At 46.4% G+C, this 22,519-nt stretch overlaps 1 protein-coding gene across 9 annotated transcripts in view; it reads right to left on the reverse strand.

Annotated features, from left to right (window-relative positions):
• Window positions 1-1,029: 1,029 nt before the first annotated feature.
• The window catches only part of Sts (steroid sulfatase), a 169,396-nt gene continuing 147,906 nt past the window's right edge, over window positions 1,030-22,519 (reverse strand). For all 9 annotated transcript variants that reach the window (XM_004867344.4, XM_004867349.4, XM_004867343.3 and 6 more), the window contains 2 exons: window positions 15,087-15,208; window positions 1,030-2,089 (listed from right to left, as the gene is read on the reverse strand). In XM_004867344.4, the coding sequence (XP_004867401.2) occupies window positions 1,710-2,089; window positions 15,087-15,208 (502 nt within the window). In that variant the 3' untranslated portion in view covers window positions 1,030-1,709. The remainder of the gene's footprint in view (window positions 2,090-15,086; window positions 15,209-22,519) is intronic.

Consider the following 22,519-nt stretch of genomic DNA (forward strand, 5'->3'; position numbering starts at 1 on the left):
GGGAAGGACACTTCCTAAAACAAAATAACAGATTTTGCATAATTTCCAGGGTAAGGAATTCATGTTAGTAGGAAGAATCCTGTTTATGTTCTGGTGTTAGAAATTCCAGGGGCAGGATGGTGTGGGAATCACTTCTTCTTCTCCTTCTTTTTTCTCCCCAGAAAACGCAAGCAAAAATTAAATAGAAGAGCTACAAGAAATGCTGGGGAAATGCTGGGGAATTCTGGGGGCTTGTTTGTAGAGGAAACACAGGACTTTGGGGTCAACTTTCAGAAAGCCCAAGATAGACATCAATATGTCTCCAAACAGCCACAAGACCTCTAAGAATCCCATTCACCTGAGCGATCTTAGGGTGATCTGTGCTGGACAAACAAAGCACGCCCACCCCCCCCCCCAAATTATGGAGAGTTGGTAATCAGGTGCACTTTGGGTTTCTCCATTTACCCATAAAGGCATCTAACTTGGTGGGAGGATGTGCTGCATGGGAAGGAACTGAGCACATTTCCAATTCCAAGGAATCGTTCCCTAAGACCGACTTGGAATCGTATCACCACCTCCTGTGTGACCCGGTTATGATTTTTCCAGAAGTATTGAGGTTTGGGGAAAGTGGAATTAAAAACAGTATCACATATCTTATGTGTGTGATCGAATCTCACAGTTGATCAGGAACTCATGTTCTTCAATCACAAGATTAAAAACAAAAAGGACAGAAAAGGTACCAACATTACTACTGATTCCTCCTCACTAGTTCTTGCCTTGAAATCAACATAATCTCTTTTACGTGCATAAATCATGGGCTACACGCCTTGCCGACCCCAGGTAACATATACTTCCCATGGTAGTGATTCTGCATTACGTTCCAAGAGATTCCTGGGGATGTAGCCGCACCCCACCCCTACCCCTAGTTTCACTCACCAAACAGCAAAACGGAAAAGTGGAATATATACTGCTGCTGCTGGACTGGAAATCAGTTCGGGAGAACTGTCTTCGGCTTATTTTTGTTGAAAGATCTGGCAATAGATTCACTGCTCAAATTTCTTTGGGAGCTTTTATTGCTTTTATTTACATAGTGATAAACACCTATATTCCCCACACAACTTCTCAAGGAAAGAAACTATACATATATGTATCCACGTATCTTTTTAGCTATCTATATGGTGGAAAGTGTTTAATATATATGACATATGCTGTCATAACAATAATACTGAGTTGGCTTCCTGTAAACAAATAGGAATGTACTGTCCTCTCTGATCAGGAAAGAGGACGACCCTTCATTTGTTATAAAGCTGAATATGTTAACATCTACTGAAGTCTTTAAAGTGTGGTGGTCCTCTTGCCACTGTGCCAGGTAGCCCTGGAGGTGACTGGAAGAGATCACATAAATGATGCCTGATCCCAATAGCTGGAGGGTGAGTGGTCCACCCAGTCCACCGGTGTCAGGAGTGAGTGTCCCATGCATCCTACAACGTCAAGTCCAAAGTCCTTGGCCATGGAAGACATGAGTTCGTTATGTTCTACTGCAGACCCTGCAAGAAAGCCCTAACCTTCCCCAGCTCGGTAACCACAGATATTTCCCTCATGACTTCTGGGGACAGGACAGAGAATCGGTACCCATCCCAGGCGGCAAGAGAAGACAGACCCTTTGCGATGAAGATGGTGGATTCAGCCACATGCATCTGGCCGGCCTCCAGACACAGAAGGGCTCACAGCTACTTGCTCAAAATCTGACCCTGTTTTTCTCTGTCACACTGACAAGACAGGGAAGACAAGGCTGAGGGACAGCACAGCTGCAGCCACGGTTTCCAAAACATGTTCCATGGAGACAGCTGGTTGGGGACCTCCAGCAGGCTCCTGGTGTGGTTGTCAGCCGCTTCCTGTATGATTCTGAGGATGTCGTGGAAACGTGGCTCTGTTGCTGGAGTCAACGGGTTTGTCTCACGTGGATCTCTGGAAATGTCGAACAGCAGAGGCGGGTCATGATGGGTGATGAAACTCCCGAAACAGAAACACACGTGAGTGTGAAAGCATCCATTGGCACTCTCAGGGTTGAAATTGGGTGTGAAGTAGAAGGCTTTCCAGATTGACTTGCCTGTGATCCAAAACACAGAAAGAGTATTACGGGAAAGCAGCCTTAGGCTGTGGGCTGAAAACGTACACTGATGTTTAAATTAAAACGCGACTCATTTCAGTACAAGAAACTCACCTTGAAATCCTCCCCCTTTCTTCAGACACACTCATCCCATCATCCTTGCTAATTTCTCTAGCAGTTCTGAAGCCCTCTTTCACGAGGGTCTTTGCAAAGTATGATTCGAAACACAGTGGCTGCTCCTGCCGAGCGCCATCCAACAGAAAAGCAGACTTGTGAAAACATGAGGCTGTGCCTTCATCCACCTTATTCACCGGATCCAGCTGCAGTCACTTCTGGCCCTTCCCAGAGTCAATGTAATTACAAAATGCCAATGCTTTGAATGAGTTCAGGACACCGCGGCAGCCATAACTGCCCAACTAAAGACACTCGGGAAAAAGACTTCCAGACCTGCTTCAGAAAGTGGCTAGGTTGATGAGGTAAGTGTATTCAAAGCAAGGAGAAGCATTTTGAGGGCAATTAATGACAACATGTCTCTTACTGTGGTAATGTTTTAAATGTAAACATGAACTGTAAGCTCTGATCACACTCCATACACCAAGGACAAGTGAAAAGTGCTTCTGTGTGTTCACCTTTTAAGGAGGCGAACGCTTACTGTCCAACTGTGGATGGAAAATAAACCCTTCTCAGTCACCCCTACGGCTCAAAGAGGTGAGTGGCACAATGTAAAATCAATGCATTGTAGGTCAAAAGTCCCTCACCTGCAAATCCCAAATCAAAAATGCTCTCAGCCCCAAACCCTCAAGTATTGACATGAATAATCCCCCCAGCAATCGAAAAGGAAACACACTAAACACATGCTCTAAACCGACCGTCAGGCTGGGCCCAGAATGTTTACAGGAACCAAGTGAATTTCCGGTTCACAGTGGTATCCCACTGCCCAGGACATCTCACGATGTGTATGCCAATACCACATCCCCAGATCCCAAACAATATGAAAGCAAAACACTTGTGTGCCCAGGCATTTCAGAGGAGGGGCACACGGTCTGTAGCTATCTAATCACCAGCAGGAGCAAAGGGATGCTAAGAAACAAATTAAGCAGTGGTTGCTATGAGGCAAAGCTGAACACACAAACAACAGCATTTTCTTTTCATCTGGAGAATTTCTTCCCTCTCTCTCTCTCTCTCTCTCTCTCATCTACTATTCCCCCCCAGCCAATCTCTCTCTGATCTATTTCCCTCCCTTTTTTCCCAACCCCTCTGTGATCAGGCAATGGAAAGCTGACAAATGAAGGAGAAATGAATTCTCTCAGGACAGCTCTCCCCCAGGCTGGCCTGTCTCCTAGCATAAAGTTTGTGGCTTGAGTTTGGAAAGCAGATGCTCAATGAATACCAACTGATGGGCATATTGGAAATACCTGGCTCTGCCATCACTTGCCAGCCGATCTCCCTTTGAGTTTGCCACCTATATTTCTGTTTAAAACAAAAGGTAAGAAAGAGGCAGACGCAAAGCCCACACACACCGGAAATGGGATAAAGCCATGCACACAGGCGTGCACGCACACGCAAACACAGCCATCACAAGCCATCCCGCACATGTTAGGGCCTCAGGTGAAACTGTTGTTTGAACATCTGAAAAAGTTCAAGTGCGTCCAATCCAGAATTAAATGAGGCTGGGGGGTGGGGGGTGGGATTCCAAACAGGTCACAGAATGGATCTTGCTGGGGTGCAGAAAATGGCTCAAATTAGATGGTGGCTAGGGCTGCACAGCTCGATAAACGTCTCAGAATTGGAACTTTACAGCATGTAAATTCAACCTTCATAGAGCTGTCAGAAGCTCCAAATTAGGTGAATTCATCAACACCTGAGGAGCACGGTTAGTTTGTAAAATTAAGTTCTGTCTTCCATGAAACCCCTCTCAACACTGAAATTTCTTAGGAAAAGTAATCCACATACAAAGAAATTAGTCTGAAGCAATGGGTGCATTTCCTATTTGCTGGACAAAGGTACGACTTTCTGAAAAGCCTGTCATCCCAGCACTATGGGAGGCTGAGGCAGGAGGATCACAAGTTCCAGCCCAGCGTGGGCAACTCGGGGACTTACAGAGATTTTGCCTTAAAATAATTATACAAAAGGACGGGGATGTAGCTCAGTGCAAAAGCCCTGGGTTCAACTCCAAGTACAGAAAGAAAAAAGAAAGAAAGAAAGAAAGAAAGAAAGAAACGAAGGAAGGAAGGAAGGAAGGAAAGAAAGAGAGGTGACTAAGAGAGTCCACAGCGCTAGAAAGAGGTACAGAATGTGAGCACCCTTCTCCTGACCCTGTGGCTTCCCCCGAAATCCAAGCCACCTCCCCCAGGGGCAGCACCTGCACCTATTTAAGGCCTCCTGACTCTTTCCCCATGAAACAGCAGGGGTGCCTGCTGCAAACTGCAGCTCTCCTGTGAGGACTGGATGCAGACAACAGACAGGCACAGACTCCACAGAGAGCTGGCTGCTGGCCTGTGCATGGTGCTCCTGCAGCCCCTGATGCCCTTCTGCCTTGTGCACAGGGACAGTGAGGCCCCCGTGTGGGGTGCAGTTTTACTTTGGGCGAGAGGCTGGGAACCGGGCTGAGCAAGCAGCGTTTGGCCTGCAGTGGATGCGTATATGAGAGGATGCTCCTGATGAGACTTGGGCAGTCTGGGCAGAGGGACAGGGCATCTAGGTCACTGTAGAAGCGGTCAGGGCCTCGGTCACTCCCAGAAAAGGTCAGGGCGACACCAGACACAGGGCCGCAGCAGCAAGACCCTGCCACCGCTTCCAACAGACTTGAAAATGGCAGTCAGTAACCGTCAGCATCTCTGCGCAAGGGACAACAGTGTGTGTCATCCTGCTTGCTCTCTGGGGACAAGAAAGTTCCTTCAGAAGCCACGTGGTGACTCGCTGATCCAGCCCGGTGTCTGCAGCCACTGAGAAGCGGGTCTTGGGGTCGGAGAGACACGGAAGACATTCTTCTCCTGCCCCAAGAGCTCGGGATGCAGAGGGTGGTGTGAACCTGACATTCAAGTCAAACCCAAGCATGCTATGAGCCCCTGGGAGCCCAGGAAGCAGGAACAGAGGCCCTGTGACAGCCTGAAGTTCCCACTTGCTCTTGAGGGCTGTGCACAAGGACCCTGCAGTCACCGGGTATGGGCAACCCCGGCCAGACATGAGCACCCACATGACACGGAGTGAAGGCTGGTAGAGAGCCAGCAGGTCCCTCTGGGGACACACCGGCGGGGACACAGCTGAGGGACACGGCAAGTGTCGGGGGATCATGACACAGATTCATCTGCCTGACAGATGGGAAGGGGAGAGCGAGGCGGAGGGGAGAGAGGAAGAGAGTGATATAGAGAAATAGGGGGAAAGAGATGCAGGGAGAGAGACAGAGATGGGGAGGGAGGGAGACTAAGAAAGACGGCGATGGAGAGAAAAAGGGAAGGAGGAAGAGAGAGAGAGAGAGAGATGGACGGAGAAGAAGAGAGGTGAGAGGGGAAGGGAGATGAAGAGAGAGGCACTGAGGGAGAGATGGGAGAGTGGGAGAGACAGAGAGAGAGAGGGAGAAGGAGCGAGAGAAGAAGGGAGCGAAGAGACAGAGATGAAGACAAAGGGGTGGGGGGCAGAGAGGCAGAGAGACAGGGAGGAAGGGAAGCAGAGGCAGAGACACGGAGAGGGGGTGGGAGACAGCGGCTGGCAGGGCGGGAGGTGGAGACAGCAAGACGACAGCGGGAGGGGGCAGGGCCCAGAGACGCAGAGAGACACAAGGGACAGGCGGACAGAGACACAGAGAGAGGCACAGGTCTGGAGGCAGTGAGGTACAGACAGACAGAGGAAGCAACAACGAGAGAGACGGACAGAGACACGGAGACAGGGAGAGAGACGGGGAGAGAGACAGAGAGCGGAGGGCAGGGCTGAGACCAAGGCCCTGCCCCGCTGGGCTCTTCCCTGGGGAAGACTCTCATGCCTGCCTCAGCAAAGCCAGTCTGCCCCAGAGCAGGCACTGGCTCGCTCCCAGTTACCATTCTGGGGGTTCTGCAGCTGGACTGGCCTCCCCTTCCCTGCTGAGTCCTGAAGGGCACCACGCTTTGGTGACTTGCTCCCTTCAGCGGTCCCTTTCAATTCTCAGTGCCCGGGTTTAGGTTCGAAGCCCAGCTCTGCCACTTCCTGGCTGCGAGTGTTATTTCTCTGCGGGTGACAGCGCCCTTCCTCCTTTGGGGCAAGTTCACGGGGGTGAGGGGCATACGGGAGAGGTGACTTGGGAGTTACGGGGACATGGAGCTGCTGGCGACGAGAGCAGGAACATAGGGGCTTCCATCTGCTCCTAGGTCTGCTGCCGCTGGAAGACATGTCTTTGGATATATATTTAGTCATGCTGTCTTGGAGCTCTTGCATTTCCATTTCAGATGCCATCCTCTGACCACTGGGAGAAACCCACATGCAGGGACCCTATGGCCGCCTCCACCCTATCATGACTTACTTTCTCCTGCCTCAAAAATCTCACTGCCTTTCCCCATCTGCAGACAGACACCCCAAAGCAACAACCCAGAGGGCACCCAGAACTGCCCAAGATCACCAGGGTCTTCTCACTCAGGGCGCAGAAAGGATCCCAAAATGCTGTGTGTGCCTGAGTCTTCCACCCTCCCCAGGAGCTCGCTCCTGCTTGTTAATGACATCTCTGTCATCTAACGAGTCAGCTCAGGGCTAACGTGTCATAGATCCAGCTCCACCACCTTCTTGTGGCTGGCTGCACCAGAAATCATGACCCAAGACACTGAAGGATGAATACCCAGCTCCAGGCTAGGGCTAAGAGCATTTTGTTCAAAGCCGGGCAGGTGTGGGAGCAATCCAAGCTCCCCTAAGTATTGCTGGAGGGTCCAAGCACAAAATACTGCCTTCCACTAAACCCTGGCTTTGCATACGGAAAGACAGAGCTACATAACTCAGTAAAAAGTGCGTGTGTGATGTGTACAAAGTATATAACTTCCCTCCTTTCCTCGTGGATATTAACATCCCACCCATCCCCCAAGGCCCCACCACGATTCCTCCTCAAAGAGCCCATCCCAGTTCCCAGCTGGAAGTCACCAGTTCTCCTCTGTCCCTCTCAGGAGTTCTCCACACTCACTGGCCGCTGACGTCAGTCTGCAACTGTCTGCAGTCTTCATTTCTCTTGCTACGTTATTCCCTCTCTGAGTGCAAGCACTGGATTTCCCACACCCCTTAAATGCATAGCAACTTGCATATAATAGCCGATCAATAAAAATTGGGTAGGTATTACAATGAAAAACAAAGGTCGTCAGGAACAAAGAGGGACTGAAAGAAAGGGAAGAATCCAGTTGTCTTCATGAAACCCAGCACAGGGAAAGCAGCCCAGTGCATTCTACTGTGTTCCTTGGGAACCACCCAGACATCTTGCCTAGAACCACACAGGTCCAATGTAGCAGATTCTGCCCAGTATTAGCAGGCCACAGTGGCGCAAGCTCCCTGCCCTTCTATAATTCGGCTGTGTGACATTGGAAGTAGTCCAATCGGCCGAGTTCATTTCCAGGGAAGGTCAACCGGGCTCCAACTAAATTCCTCCCCTCTGAATTAACCGTTTATTCTCTTCTGCAAAGGACATGCTAGTGCCCTCGTTTTACAGCTCTGCCTTCTATAAACAATCAGCAGGGGTCCCAAGGCTACCCAGCTTCCCCCCTTCCCATGCTTGTATGAATAGACACTGGACGTCCTGGGAGTCCTTTGTCTTTGCTGCCCAGGGCAGCTTGGATCAGCCCAAGACCCTTTTTATCTGAAGTCCCTCTCTGTATCTTCATTTCCCTCTTTCTTATCTCGCAGAGATTGGACTGCCTCTCAGGAGACCAGGACCCACTGCAGGGGTCTCCGGTAACACCCTCTTTCCCATTCCCTACGGTCCTCCACGTAGCCTGCGTCCCCAAGCACAGGGTGCCTGCAGCTACTACAGAATGGCAACTGGCGATGAGCAAGACAAAACCAAAGGAGCCAGAGAGCTTGCATGGGCCTCTCGCTGGGCGGCTCCTGGCATGGAGTAGTGGCCAGCTGGCAGAGATGCAGGCTGAGCTCAAGTATTTCTATCTTTAGGAAAGAAAGTCTGTGGGGAGATGCGAAGGGAGGAATAGGGGCAGCTCAGAGATGCTGGTCAGGGATGAGAAAGCCAGAGGAAGGATGACCAGGGCTGAGGCTGTGAGGACTCTAAGGGAGAAAAAGGGCATGGGTGAACCCCAGGAAGAGTCCGGGCAGGTGAGGTGATGCCCAGGCAGATGGTGAGGTGGATGAGTCATTTTTGTGACTGTGTACAGATGAGCTTAGATGAAGATATTCTAATGAATGGGGCACAAAGTCTAAAAGCAGACGGTACTGGCTGCAAATCCCAGTTGTGCCAGGCACTCTGTCACCACAGGGCAACTCTGTAACTTGCTGCATCTCTGTCTCCTGTCTGTTAGTAGGAGAGTCAACATTGAGAGAGACTGCAAGCTGTTTCCCCAGTGTTATCTGTGGGGCAGGCTCCACTTTCTGGCTGCTTTGGAAGCCAGGAGTATATATGGGTGATCGACTTCTGGTCAGTGGGCTTTAACCAGGAGAGACTAGATAACTTTCTAGTTATCGGTTGGCATGCAGTATGGTGTAGATCTCACATGTCTTCCAAAGGCTCCTGTGTTCAAGGCTTGATCCTCCACCGTAGCAGTGTTCAGAGGTGGAGACATTGGGAAGTGATTGGATAAGGACTTTGGCCATATCAGTGGATGAATCCATTGATGGATTCCAAATTGGATGGCATTGATGAAAATTTAGGAGGTGGGATGTCCCTGGAGGAAGTAGTTCATTGAGGTGTGAACTTGGTGACTATATTTTATCCCTGGTCTCTGTTCCCTTCTCCTTCCTGTCTGGCGTAGCATGATCAGCCTTCCTCTGCCACTTCCTCTGCCATGTTTCTGCAATGGAGCCAGCTGACCATGGACTGGGACCTCTGAAACCGTGAGCCAAAATAAACTTACCTTCTTTTACATTATTTTTCTCAAGGATCTTGTCACAGTGACAGAAAGCTACCTGATACATGCACCTTTTCCTTGTCATTTTTTTCATCCACCCATCCATCCATCCATAGTATGGTTTTGATACAACCACCAACCACCAAGATGGGGCTGCTGAATCCTGCAGGTGGTGGAGGAGGAGCTGGGAGGATTTTGTATCCCTGAGGTGGTGTGGCACATTTACCTCTCATAACACCCAGATAAAGCTTCTCTGTTCTTCTGTGACTGTTCTGTTTTACTATTCAGCCAAATCTGCTCCTATCACCCTCATCATCTCTTTGAATCAGGAAGATTAAGTGAAATGTCAGTTGGGAAGCACTGAGTCAAGCATCTGGCAGACAGCAAATGGGCAAGGAGAGCAAGGTTACCTGTTGGGAAGGAGGTCTTCAAAAGATAGTCAGTAGCTGCGCAAGGGAAATGACGAATTCAAGAACAAGAGATTAACAAAGGGAAAGGTTGAGTACCACCTCAGAAACATGTTTGTATACAAGGTATGAAGGTAAGGGAGACACAAACGGTGGTTCAATAATACACGGCCTCGCTGTATTTAGGAAATATCTGTAAAGGAAATCCCAGGTCTCACAGCCGACGAAAGCAAATCAGGTGGGGGCAGACACACATCGGGAGAACAGAAATAGGCCCCATGTGGAAGGTGAAGAGAAGAGGCGTGGAAAAGAGGGTAGAGAATCAGTGCAATGGAGGGTAGAGACATCAGTGCAAATGCAACAGGAAGGGGCCCGAAGCGAGCTGCAGTGAAGGGCAGCAGGCTGTGCCATGCACGAAGAAGGAAGAGCGCGTTTGGACATTCAGAAATGCCGTGGTTGTCTTGGACATTCAGGAAAATTTAATTATAATTTATTTATGCATCTCTGTAAGGAAGTAAGATTGCATTGTGAAAAATTACCCAAAGTAGTGACTGGTATTTTTCATCCACGATATTAATGCGCTCTCCGGTGAGACACATTTAAACTGCCGTTGCAAAGTGAATCTCTGTCTCAAAGAATGTCTCCCGGGGTTTATAAGGTAATGCGAAGTTTCATGTGAAAATATATATTTCACAGATTTATTGGAGAAAGCAAAACTGATTCGGGAGGGTTTTTTTCCCCATGAAAGACAATGAATGGATGGGGAATTAAGCCTGTTAGTATATGCCTAAATAATAATAATAATATAAATAAAATTTGTATAAGTTCATGAAGACCACTTCTAATTTCCTAAGTCCCTCAGTCTTCTCTATCAGCAAAGCACACTATTCCCCTCTGAGAATGACCTCATCTTTTTTTTTTTTTTAATTTTAAATTTTGAATTTTTTTTTGGTACCGGGGATCGAACTCCGGTCCTGGCACTTGTGCAGCAGGCGGCGAAACCACTCAGTTAAATCCCCCAGCCCAGAATGACCTCATCTTGAGGTGCTAATGATTACGTGCACAATGAGGCTGGGCTCCGTGAGCACACAAAAGCACAACAGATCCAAGGTTGAAAAGGCAAATGCTCTAAGCTATGCAGCACTGGCTTGAAGGAGAAGACAAAAAAAATGAAAGAAGAGAGAAAAGAAGTAGAGAAAGAGGGAGGGAAAGTAGGAAGGAAGGAAGGAAGGAGGGGATTAAGGAGGGAAGGAAAAAGGAGAGGGAATGAGAGAAGGCAGAAGGAAAGAGGGAAGGAGAAAAGGAAAATGCTGAAAGAGGGAAGGAAAGAAGGAAGATAAGAGGGAAGGGGAACGAAAGAGGGAGACAGAGAAAGAAAAGTCTTAGGACTGAAAACATCTCCTTGAGATGCTGTGCACAGAAAAAGCTGGGCAGTGTGTGGTTCTGTCCTTCATCAAGTAAGCTGAAGTGGTAGGCTGTTCGCAGCGAGCTTCGATTTGGAAATGCTGAGTCCCACCTTAGTTCAGCTTCAGCCTGATTAATTCAGCTTTGATATTTCACTTCTGACCCTTTGGACCCTACTTGCGATAATCACATGCAGAAGGGCACATAACCCAGGGCCATCAGAGTGATCAATGGCGATGAAAAGCCAGTACAGCCTGTCCACGCAGGTTAGCGCAGGAGACCCATGCACGGCTGCGATTTGAATCAGCTTGCTTATTTGGTGCACTTTAGAGGCAAAATTAACTTTTTAATTGAACAAGAATTTTAAGTACTGAACAACACAAGCAATTCTTCTTTACTTCTATGGTAGAGTGGTTTTGATTTTTTTTTAAACAATTACTCATCTCTTCTTTTGAAGAAGAAAGCTAACTACGACCACATTCTTTTATAATGAATTCAATCATCTCATTGCTTTGCATTGTAATTTGAAGATATTTTTTCTAATCACAAGAACAAGAAAAAAGTTTCCAGCAAAACTTGAATCAAACATGTAGCAGGTTTTGAGAGAGCCTGCCGGCTCAACGTGAGGAAAGCTACACTTTCTGAACTAATTTCTGTAGCTTCCTGGGGTGCTTAGTATGTCATGAATGCATGGCCTTTCAAATAAATGCCACATTTTTTCTAAGTGATGCCAACATTCTATACGTGTTTGCAGAAAATGCTTTAAACTGCAGCCACACCACCCTAACCACAGGCGCACGTTCCACAATGCGTGTCCTTAGTGGTAATCATTTTGCAAATAGATAGAGTGCACTTTGATGGACTAAGAAGGCCACGCTGGTGCTAGGTGATATTAGCTTTATGGCAACGGTGCCACTGAACACCTAATCAGGACAAACAGAGTTCTTGTTGCCTGGAATCGATGGACCTCTGGTAAGGCAGCTCTTTGCGGAAGAAGCGAAGCTTGGGCTGGCTGTGTTTGCTAAGTTCCTTGCTGTGCTGTGATAGGACCACCACTGTACATCCATTCCACCCTTGACCAGAACATTAGATGGCCCTGTGAGGACTGTATTAATCATGCTCTCTTGCACTGTATTCTAGGACAGGCCTGCAGCCACCTCATGGAGCGGGGTATGTCCAACTGGTCTAGAAGCTCTCACATCAACATGAGTATTATCTTGTGCGGACTGTATTCATTAGCTTGAAAGTCAGACAAGAGGAAGAGAAGAAGCGGGAGAGGGGATGTGAGGGCAGGTAACAGGGGCATGGACATGATCAAACTATATTAAACACATTGGACCCCCCAAAATGTGAAACTCAAGAGGATATAGGACATGGGAGGTCATGTGTGTGGGGGAGTGAACAACGTATGCTATGTGCACAAAGGAGTTTGCCAAAGTGAAAGACATTCACTGCATAACCCATATGTACTGATAAAAACGTGCAACAGAATTCCACAGCCAGGTATCTACCTACCTTTGAAGATAAATTTCATCCTTATATAACTCAAGTCGAAATCGGGTTGAGCTATTAACAAGACTGATTCCTTCGTCAAAATTTCAAACGGCAGTTTTCAATATGCATTAAACAGCAAGTGTCAGCATTGATTCATATGCCAAAGCTAAAAGCAACTGCTTTTAATACATGCTGTACAGTACATATTTAATTCAAAATTCCCATTGTTATGCAAAAAAGTTATCCAGTTTACAATAATTGCTTTGTGAGTTCTTTTAAAATGTAATGGGAATAATGATATTATATCATAATTCCTTAAAGCAATAGTTTTTAATTCAGTATGAAGAGTAAATGTTTAATTCACAATTCCCATTTTAATGCAAAAATGTTATCCAGGTTACAGTTATTGTTTTGTGGGTTCTTTTAGAAGGTAATGGGGAATAATGATATTGGAGCATTCAATTAAGTCATTCAATTGGCAGAGACACCTATATTACAGAGAAGACACTGCATATAAAATTAAAAGAGATTCAGGTTTTAAAAGAGCAGAAACCAAATTTTAGCTCAACGTGCTTTGGAAATCAATATTGAAGGAGTCTGGAACTATAAGATTTAGGCCTCTGACCAATCAGGACAAATGGTAATTGGATCTGGAAAGCATTTCCAGAGAGTTGGAGTTTTCTGGTGTCAAGAAAGCACTGCAGCACCGTTAATGTAGCTCTTTGAGGGAGCTGTTGCCCAATCTCTGCATTGTAAACACTCCCAACATGGCCAAGTGCAAACCCGGGATGCTATAACAACTAGCTGTCGAGATGGCTGAACAAACAGAAGTTGGTTTCACCCTCCTAGTGCCTGATACTAACCTCTGATCCCACAGCTCTCTTCTTTCACCCTAAAGTACTTACAACTTATGCAAAGGGTCCACATTGTCCAGTGACTACTGACAGACTCCTGCCAAAGTAGGCCTAAGACGAGACTCACTCAGTAAGTGCTCGTGTTAACTGCTCCTTTCTCCAGATGACAGGAAGCTCTGCATGCAAGAGAGACACTTTCTCCTTGTGCATCCTTATATTCCCAGTTCTCTGCACATTTCTCAGCATGGAACGCTCTAGAATGTAAGCAACTTCTGGCTGGATACCTTTGTCTGTTCTACCCACTGACGGAAGCCCAGGCGAACGTGGTACAACCACACTGCACTATTTGTAGAAAAAGATGACTAGATAGAACGCTAAATAACAAAAGCCATGCACCAAGCCATGCATGAAAATCAGGAGGCAGGTGCGTTTTGGATGTACCCTGAAGAGCACATCAGATATTCGTACAATCCAGTGTATTGAATTGAGTTTGCTAAATCACCAAATCTAGCCTTGAGGTACTGCGATTTGTCCCCGTCTGTGGCTGGTACAAGGCAGAAGAATTTAAGGAATTGCACTTAAAATTCTTGCTTGTGCTTAAGAAGCAAATTTTATCCCAGGGCCAGCTTCCTACTGGAAACTGGCTCTTGTTGTTCTCACGCATTCCTATTTTGGTCCCCCTCCCTCCCGGTCCCTTTTCCCTTGACTCCTCCACAGGATGTTTCCCTCCAGCCTCTGATCCAGTGCGCTCCTTCTGGCTCCTCCTAAGAGGGGAAGGGTGCTGGCTGTATTGAAGTGCAGTTCTGTGAGGTCCAAGACGTGATACCACACTTCAAACACCCAGGAGCTGCAGCCACTTTGTTCAAAACAATCCTTGGGGCACCATATAAAAAGAAATTAAGAATACAGTGTTCACTGACTAGAGGATTCAGACCTAAATGCTATCAGGTGACCTAAAAACTAGTATTCCTGTAGAATTGTGGGCACCGGGGTGAGACAGGTACAGAAAATCGCTGGAGGCCTAGGATCCCCAGGCTGTGACTTCTAGAACACAGAGCAAAGAAATACCCTGAAAGTAGCTAGGAGCCAACAGCTATAAATGATTACATCATCCACAAGAGTCGAGTCTCCTGGATCCAACTCCAAGGAGGGTCACACCAATGTCAACATCCCCCTCAGAGTCGTGCATAAGCTGCACAACATGCTGTCTTTCCACAGACTCCTAGGCATCTTAGTGACATGAATATGACTGTCATTCTAAGTTGCCAGGATGTGAAGAAAACCTCAGGTCATGCTGAGGATGGCAGCACATTGCTGTTGCTCACTGATGTGGGTTAGACCTTCCCCAGGCATTGGGAAAACCACGTTAGAACTAGTTACTGGCCGAGTGCACGGTTTAAAGGACACTGGTTTGGGAAGTGCGGTAACATCTGTGCATTTTAAATTTGCTTTAATGGTCTAAATCTAACAAATATATGAGAGTGACAAAATACAGACCGAACAAGTCATGATCCACCACGTCTGAGGCTAAGCAAAATCAGGTTCATATTCAAATGACACGCATTCATTCATTCATTCTGTAACAATGCAGTACGAGAAGAGGGAAGCGAACGATCTAAGAACAGGTGGAAGATGTGGCCTTTCAGTAGTCTAGGGAGGGACTCACAGCCGACTTCCAGGAAAGAGAACTGAGCAAAGGATAGGCATAGTTTTCAGCATCTGCCGGGCTCCGCAGAACAAAGCCCTCTGTTAATCTCATCTCTCCACATGGCATACACCGTACAGAGTCTGAGAAGCAAGTAGAGGTCCTGTTACTCACTGTTCCGTGGGTGCCAGCGCACAGCGTTTAAGTAGGCGTTGCAGTAGTGGAAGAGAAACTCGTGGTCAGAATGCCGGGTTTTCCCCTGGATCAGGGGCATCAGATCTCTCCCGTCAATGACCCTGCAAGGTAAATCAGTCCTTGAATCAGCCATACTCATCATCCTTGCCCACCCTAAAACATCTTCCTGGCCAATGAGAGAGCTGTATAGACCCGATTCAGTCATGCACACAGAAAAGATGAACTAACCCTGACCAGGTGCCGAGTACTTCATCTGGATTCTGGCTCTGTTTATGCATTAACTCCTCAGATCCCCCAAATGCTCCCTGAATGGGGGCTGTTGTCAATGTGTACAGGAGAAGACTGAGGTCTCAGTGTTGGAGTAGTTTACCTGAAGTTCTGTGACTAGTAAGAGCTCATGGGATTGCAGACAGGTAAGTTAACTAGATATCTTGTAGGCAGGTAGACAGGGCCTCCTTTAAGGCACCAGCCCTCCAGGAGCCAACACAGCAAGGAGCCAACAGGGAGAACAACTGAGGCACATTCATGGGTTAGCATTACAAAAAAGAAGACTCACTACTTCCTCTAGAGATAGAGAGCAGTGATTGGTATTCTCAATGGGAAATTCCTTGTATGAGACTTGTTTTCCCCTTTGCTCCCCATTTAATCAATGTCACCTGGGTGACTGTATTTGTAATCTTACTGATTGGTCATGGTTTTCCCCCGCCTCATGCCCACCGTGTAAATTTCCATTGGGTCTTACAGTTCCGTCCCACTTTGTACCTGCCTCACCACATGGCTGTGCTGTATAAAACACCTTTGAACTGTGGGGTGGGCGGGCAACCCACGTTCCGGTCCCCCTTCTGTCTCTCTTAGGCAGAAGCTTTCTTTCTCCCAATAAATTTTTCCTACTCTTAACCTCCGTGGTTCCTAGAATTCATTCTTCAATTTCAGAGAACACAAAGTCACGTTTTGGATATCTAGCAGGTTTGAGAGTTACATCTCTTCCCCTATATCAATGGGATTGAAGTAGACAATTTAGCATCCACCCTCTCAACTACTCTCCCTGCCACTTCTTCTATATCCAATTTCCCAACTGCTACTTTGTCAAAAGCAGTGCTTTAACCATCAATTATAGGTCGGCTGAAAATAAGAGCAACTGGTGGTTTGGATGAAGAGAGGCACCATGTAGGATGGGACAACTTGAGCTACCTGGGGATGGAGCAATGATTCCCACAGGACATTTATTTCCGCTACTACTGGGTGTCTAACTAGACGGAGAAGGAAAACTATCCAGACTACAAACAGACATGTACAATGAGTGATGAGAAAAATAAGATTTCTTGGGGTTTCAACCAAGTTGGAAGCCCAAGATCTTACCATGAGATCTCATCTCAACTATAAATGAGTAGCTACTTGAGACCCTCAAGCTACCTATACCTACAGGCAACTGTCTGCCCTCAGCCCTCCTTATTAATCATGCTCCCCACAGACATCTACAGACTGACAATATTCTATGATCACAAGTTAAAAATAAGAACAAAAGACAGGCTTGGCTCCGTTCCCAAGCGCCATCTCTGTAAGCAACCAGTGGAAGAGAAAGAGATGAGGTAGACACAGTCCCACTCAGACGCAGCGGGTTCTCTGCAATCCGCTTCCCATCCCGAAAGGACACTCCTAGCGCTTTGTTCTTTTCAGAATGCTCTCAAGAAAGACTCCAGGCTTCTTCCTGTGAGATCCTCGATGGGGATGGGAGGGAAAGACGGGGGTGTGTGTGCAGGGAGGACAATCAGAGCTCCAGGAGCCCCTAACAGGACAGACGATGTGACAGTGAGAATTCAGACCAGGGCTTCCGCCCTCTCTCTGTCCCCTCTGCTTGAGAGCGGAAAGTCTCTCGGGACTCCTGCAAAGCAAGGGGGATTTCCACTACTGCCAGTCACCGTCTGAACCTTTACTCCTTAAATCGGGCTTTATTCCCCATATGGACACAAGACTCCACACAGGGTTTAAGAACAAATGAGACGAGCATGCTTTCTTACTCATACCTGACAGCTGGAAGGGGTCATGATAGTCAGGAAAAATTTCATTTCAAAAATAAGACTCAAAGTGAATGGAACTGGAGATCACGTCAAACACAATAAGCCAAACTCGGAAAGACAAATATTGCATGTTTTCCTTAATATGTGGAATCTTAACCACCACCACAACAAAAAGATGACATGAAAACAGGAAGGAAGCTATTAGACAGGAGGGAAGAAATAAGGACAGGCCAGTGCAAGGGTGTAAAGAAGGGTGAAGGGAGGGTGGATGGAGCCCAGATGGATTATATGCACACGTGAAAATCGCAGAGTGAAACCCAGTGGTTTGCAAAATTAATATACACTACTACAAATATTTCTGAAAGACTTGAAGTTTCCTAATTTTGTCCTGCTTAAAAACAAACTGTTTAACTTGAGGGGAACAAGGTGTAGTGTGCAAACTTCTTTTTCTTCAAATGTAGAGACAGATCCCTCCCCCATATATATCCCACAGCTAACGTACTCTTTCCTAGAAGCAGGCAATAACTCATGCTGCTATGGAAAACCACTGTTTAACAGGGCTGGAGAAATATAGCCCATCAGAAGGCAGCTCATTTCTGTCATGAAAGTCTGAAAGTGACCCCCATGAACCAAACTCTTCATAGGCCTCTGAGCTATCAAAACACTTGGGTTGGTTTTAAACCCCTTGTGGGATCCACACTGAACCCCACCCCTTAACCAGAGGACAGTGCATTGATGCTGCTGGTAGAGATTTTTAAAAAAATAATATCAAGCTTTGGGGGAGAGAGGCCAGTCCACTGTCGGTGTGACACACAGCACTGCCCTTTAGAAAATGAAAATGAGCAGTCTGATTGGCATTTTAGCTGCAAACAAATGCAAGTTTCTGCAGCAAGTTTGCATAGTTAACCATGCTATGAATTGCACGTGTCCTGTTGACTTTTCACCTGGGGGGGAAAAGTGTGCCTTGGTGATTGTTCTTCATTTGGAAGAGAAGGTTGGCCAGAATTTAGATGTTTTCAAAAACAATTAACCAATTGTGGCATGTTGTGACCCTTTACTACCAACATTAGGAAAGGTTATCACGTTGCTATGGAAATACTGTGTCTGCTTGCAAAGACAAAGCCCAAAGAAAGGCTTTTCATATTCATGAACTAAGACATTCAGGTGCTATATTCCTCCTCCTCGTCTTCTTCTTCCTCTTCCTCCTTTTCTTCTTCATTTTGTAATACCCAATTGTCTGCATTTAACAGTGATACGAAACACTGCCTTCAGTATTTCCAGAATGAGCTTATTTGGAAACCCTGGTGGAAGGGAGAAAAAGTTTTCTGAATACGCCTGGCCACGATGGCTACTGAAAGCTTTCAGATAAGCCATGCTATTTAGTGGATGTGAAACAATGAAGTGTACCTGAAGGAAAGATCCACTGCTGGAGGCCAGGTCTTATGTAGCCATACCGTGGGGTTGAATCAGCAAACTGTTTTCTCTTATAGCTTTCAGGCTTCTCAAAGCAAAAATCCCTCCTTTGCACCACTGCTCTCTCCGCTTGGACTTGAGTAGAAAGTGTGGATTGCCTCTATTTTCACTAAATAGAGTCTACGGGCTGGGTCTGAGGGCTTCTCATCTCCCACTAAGTTTTGACTGATCAGAAATGGCTCTCAGGAAACCCAGAATACTTTGTGAGAATTACAGCATTATGCTGGAAGAATGGGCATTCACGGGACAGAAATCCTCTCCTTTTAACAAAACACCCTGGAAGAATTGAAGCCACTTTGCTAAGAACTTGAGTCCTCCCTCCAAATGAATTTCTTCTCCTGACATGTAAATTTAACACAACATCGGAGCAAGAAAACTGACAAAGCTGATTTCTACCCACCTTACCTTATCAGGAAAAAGTTAAGGCTATATTCAAAGGGAAAATATCTGTATATGAAATTTATAGATGGCTAAACATATGAAGATATTATCTAGAAACTTTTACTGAAGAGTTCTGGTGTGAGTTTCTATTGTAACTACATTTTTCATAGAAGAACAATAATAAGTTTTAGAGCATAATTTCTCAACCTCAGCACTTCAGACATATTTGTTAAGATAACTCACTGTTCTTTGGGGCTAATTCATTGTTGCACTGGATTGCCTTGTGCACTATGGGAAGGTTAGCAGTATCTTTTCCATCCACTCACTGGAAGCCAGTGGTACCCCGAGATCGGACGATCAAAGTCTCCAGGCGTGCATGAATGTCCCATGAGGAAAACAGGCTGTGTCATATCCACCGTGTGGGGCACTCAAAGCTTCCAGGACAAGAACCTAAGAACATGTGACCCAACGTGGCTGGCAAAATGTTTCAAATAAGATATTGTGCAATCACTTCATTACCAGAAGGTCTCTGGAAGTAGATTTCTGCTTTCTAGTATGTGTTGTCTCTATGACGACGAACACCTCGGTCAACTGGGCCTATCTTGAGAGTTTGGACCCCCAGCCAGAGACAATAGCAATGGGGTGATTAGGTCAATAAGCATCAATGAGATCAATGTAGAAACCAGCAAAGAGGTAAAGTCTTCAGCCCTGTGAGTGCGTTCTAATGAGGACCCGAGCTCACATGCTAAAGAACTGAGTCTAAGGAAGGGGGTCTGGCTGGCTTTCTCAAGAGGTGTGAATAAGTAGGATAGAGTGGGCCCCACTAGGAGCACAGTGGAGCCCATGGGAGGGCAAGGGCAACATTTCGCTTTATGGATTTTCAGCTTCTATCCTTCTTCCTTGCCTTGCCTTTTCCCATTTGGAGGAAAAACCATTCAAAGATAACATGCAAGTGCAGATCAGTGATCATTTTAACAGTGTGGGTCAGGAGAGAAAAAATGCAGTGAAGACATTACCTAGACACTCCGTTTTGGCAACTTAAAGCAAGTACTATGTTTTATCCCAAAGGTGAGAACTAGGGCCAATAAGCAGATAAAACAGAGTGAGGGTTTTGTCTCAGCAGGAGAAAAGACACTCTGTGAATTACTGCTGCCAAATATTGAGTTTGACTGGAGCAGACCTTAAAAGCCTCCTTGAGTTCTCAGATTTGATGGCTCTATGATCTTGGACAAATATTACATGTAGAAAAGGCAAGATTTTGACATGTTACTACTGCCTGAACAAAAATGCAGACATTCCTCTTTCTCTGTACTGTACTTTTCATATACAGATGTCTTTTTTTTTAATTGATAATGAGGATAAAACTCAAGGTCTTTGCACTGAGCTACACTCCTACCCCTTTTTCATTTTTACTGAGACAGAGTCTTGAGAAGTTGCCCAGGCTGCCTTTACCCTGGAGGTCTTCCTGCCTCAGTTTCCCCAGTCGCTGGGTTATAGGCATGTGTCCCCATGCCTGGCTCACAGACACCCCCAGCTGTCTGTCACCCTTGTAACATCTGTGCTCTCTGTGATGGAACCCATTTCCCAGACAACATGTCAAGGCCAAGGAATCTTTGACACTTCGCTCACTGTGTAGACAAAGATTTGAACCCAAGAAGTGTGGCTGTAAGATCCCCCACTTTCCCCCACAGCGCCAGCCACTCTCAAAGTGTTATCCAGAGACCCTGAGGGATCCCCGAGATCTTTCCAGGAGATCGGGGAAGACAACATGACTCTCACAATCCTAGGAAGACATTCTTGGTCTTAAAAATGATCTTACTGTTTTTACATTTTCTTTGCATCCAAAATGGAAGACGAGATCATCATCATCATCATCATCATTATATGGGGCAGTAGAATGTGCACTTTCAGGGTTTAAGGTTTTAAAATCATCTCCAGCTTTAATTCCCAACTGGGTACACAGCAAGGGATATAACCCACACCAACAAAAGCACTTTGAGGTCCCCGGCTATTGATGAATGTGCCGAAGTCTTGAGAGCACAGCGTTTGACAGTGGCTGAACTTGAAGGCTGTCTTCCCTCTGCGTGTGTGTGTGTGTGTGTGTGTGTGTGTGTGTGTGTGTATGAGTATGCAACTAAAGCCGATTTTGACAGCAATAAGAAAAAACACAAAAAAGAAACAAACTTGAAAACACCAGGAAATGTCCAAACCCATCTCAGGCCTCCCTGTGGCAGGGCTGTTGTTTTCCTCTTTGGTTTCTCCTTTTCCCTTCCTTCTCCTGGCAGGCAAATTTAAATAAGATTTGCAGCTGCCTGCATGACATTAGCCTGGCCTGCCACCAAACTAATGAAAACAATTAATCAGTGTGCTCCACTTAAAACTCCTCAGATTGGTAATAACACTTAAGAAGGAAACCCTTGGCAATGTCATATGAAGTTGTATTTAAATTTAAGAGAAAGACATTTCATTTGGAGCTTGCTAAATGAGGACATGCTGGGAAACAGGGCCCTTTGCTGGGGAGCCAGCTACCTTTCTTGCTACTGCAGCCAGGAGCTGCTGAGCAGGCCGGAAGGACAGGTGTAGGAACAAAGCGGGGCAGCTGTCCTGTGGCTCAACAGCAAGCCAGTAGTGCAGAGAGAGGGAAGGGATCAGCAGAAGCCTGCAAGCAGAAGCCTGGATTAAATATCCTCCCACGTTCCTGGCCCCTCAAAAGGTTTGTCGCTGTTGGTGGGAATGTAAATTCATAAAGCCACTGTTGAAAACCACATGCGGATTCCTCAAAACACTACAAAGTACATCTACCATGTATCCATCCAGCTATCCCAGTCCTGGGTACACCCCCAAAGGAGATGAAATCAGTGTACAAGACACATCCACAGTGCCATGTTTATTGCCACACTCATTGCAGTAGCCAAGGAGAGGAATCAAAGTTAAGTGTCCGTGTGTGGATGACCAGATAAAGAAGGGCCAGGGATTTAGCTCAGTGGTTCCGCCACCTGCCTCGCAAGCGTAAGGACCCGAGCTCAATCCTCAGTACCAAAAAGACAAAAAGGCAAAAGAAAAAGTGGTCTACGGATATAATGGCATACCTTTCAACTACAAAGAAGAAGAAATCCTGTCATTTTCAGCAAGGCAGATAAGACGAGAGGAGACTATGCTATGCAAAACAAGGCAGGTACAGAAAGACAAATCTGCATGTTACCATTTAGAAAGGGGAGGTAAGAAGGTGAACGCATGCCGGTTAGCAGAGACTGGAGAATAAGGAAACAGGAGAGGGCTTGTTTGTGGAAGCTAAAAAATAAATACGGATGTTATAGGGGAAAAAAGTAGAGTATTCATCAGTGGCCCGGCCAGCATAACCAGGAGGGTGGATGGAGAGAGGGTGGAAAACAGGAACCGAAATACACTTAGAGGGGAGGGTTTAGCTCTGGTGTTGTACAGCACAGCAAGGAAACTCTAGTCTACAACAATTCATGATGTGGTTCAAAATAACCAGAAGAGTCCAAAGGGTCCCCGCACATAGAAATTACTCATCGATGC

This window comes from Heterocephalus glaber, unplaced genomic scaffold, assembly GCF_053883595.1.
Source record: "Heterocephalus glaber isolate CG9 unplaced genomic scaffold, H.glaber_assembly_v1.0 deba00001072, whole genome shotgun sequence".
Classification (NCBI taxonomy): Eukaryota; Metazoa; Chordata; class Mammalia; order Rodentia; family Bathyergidae; genus Heterocephalus; species Heterocephalus glaber.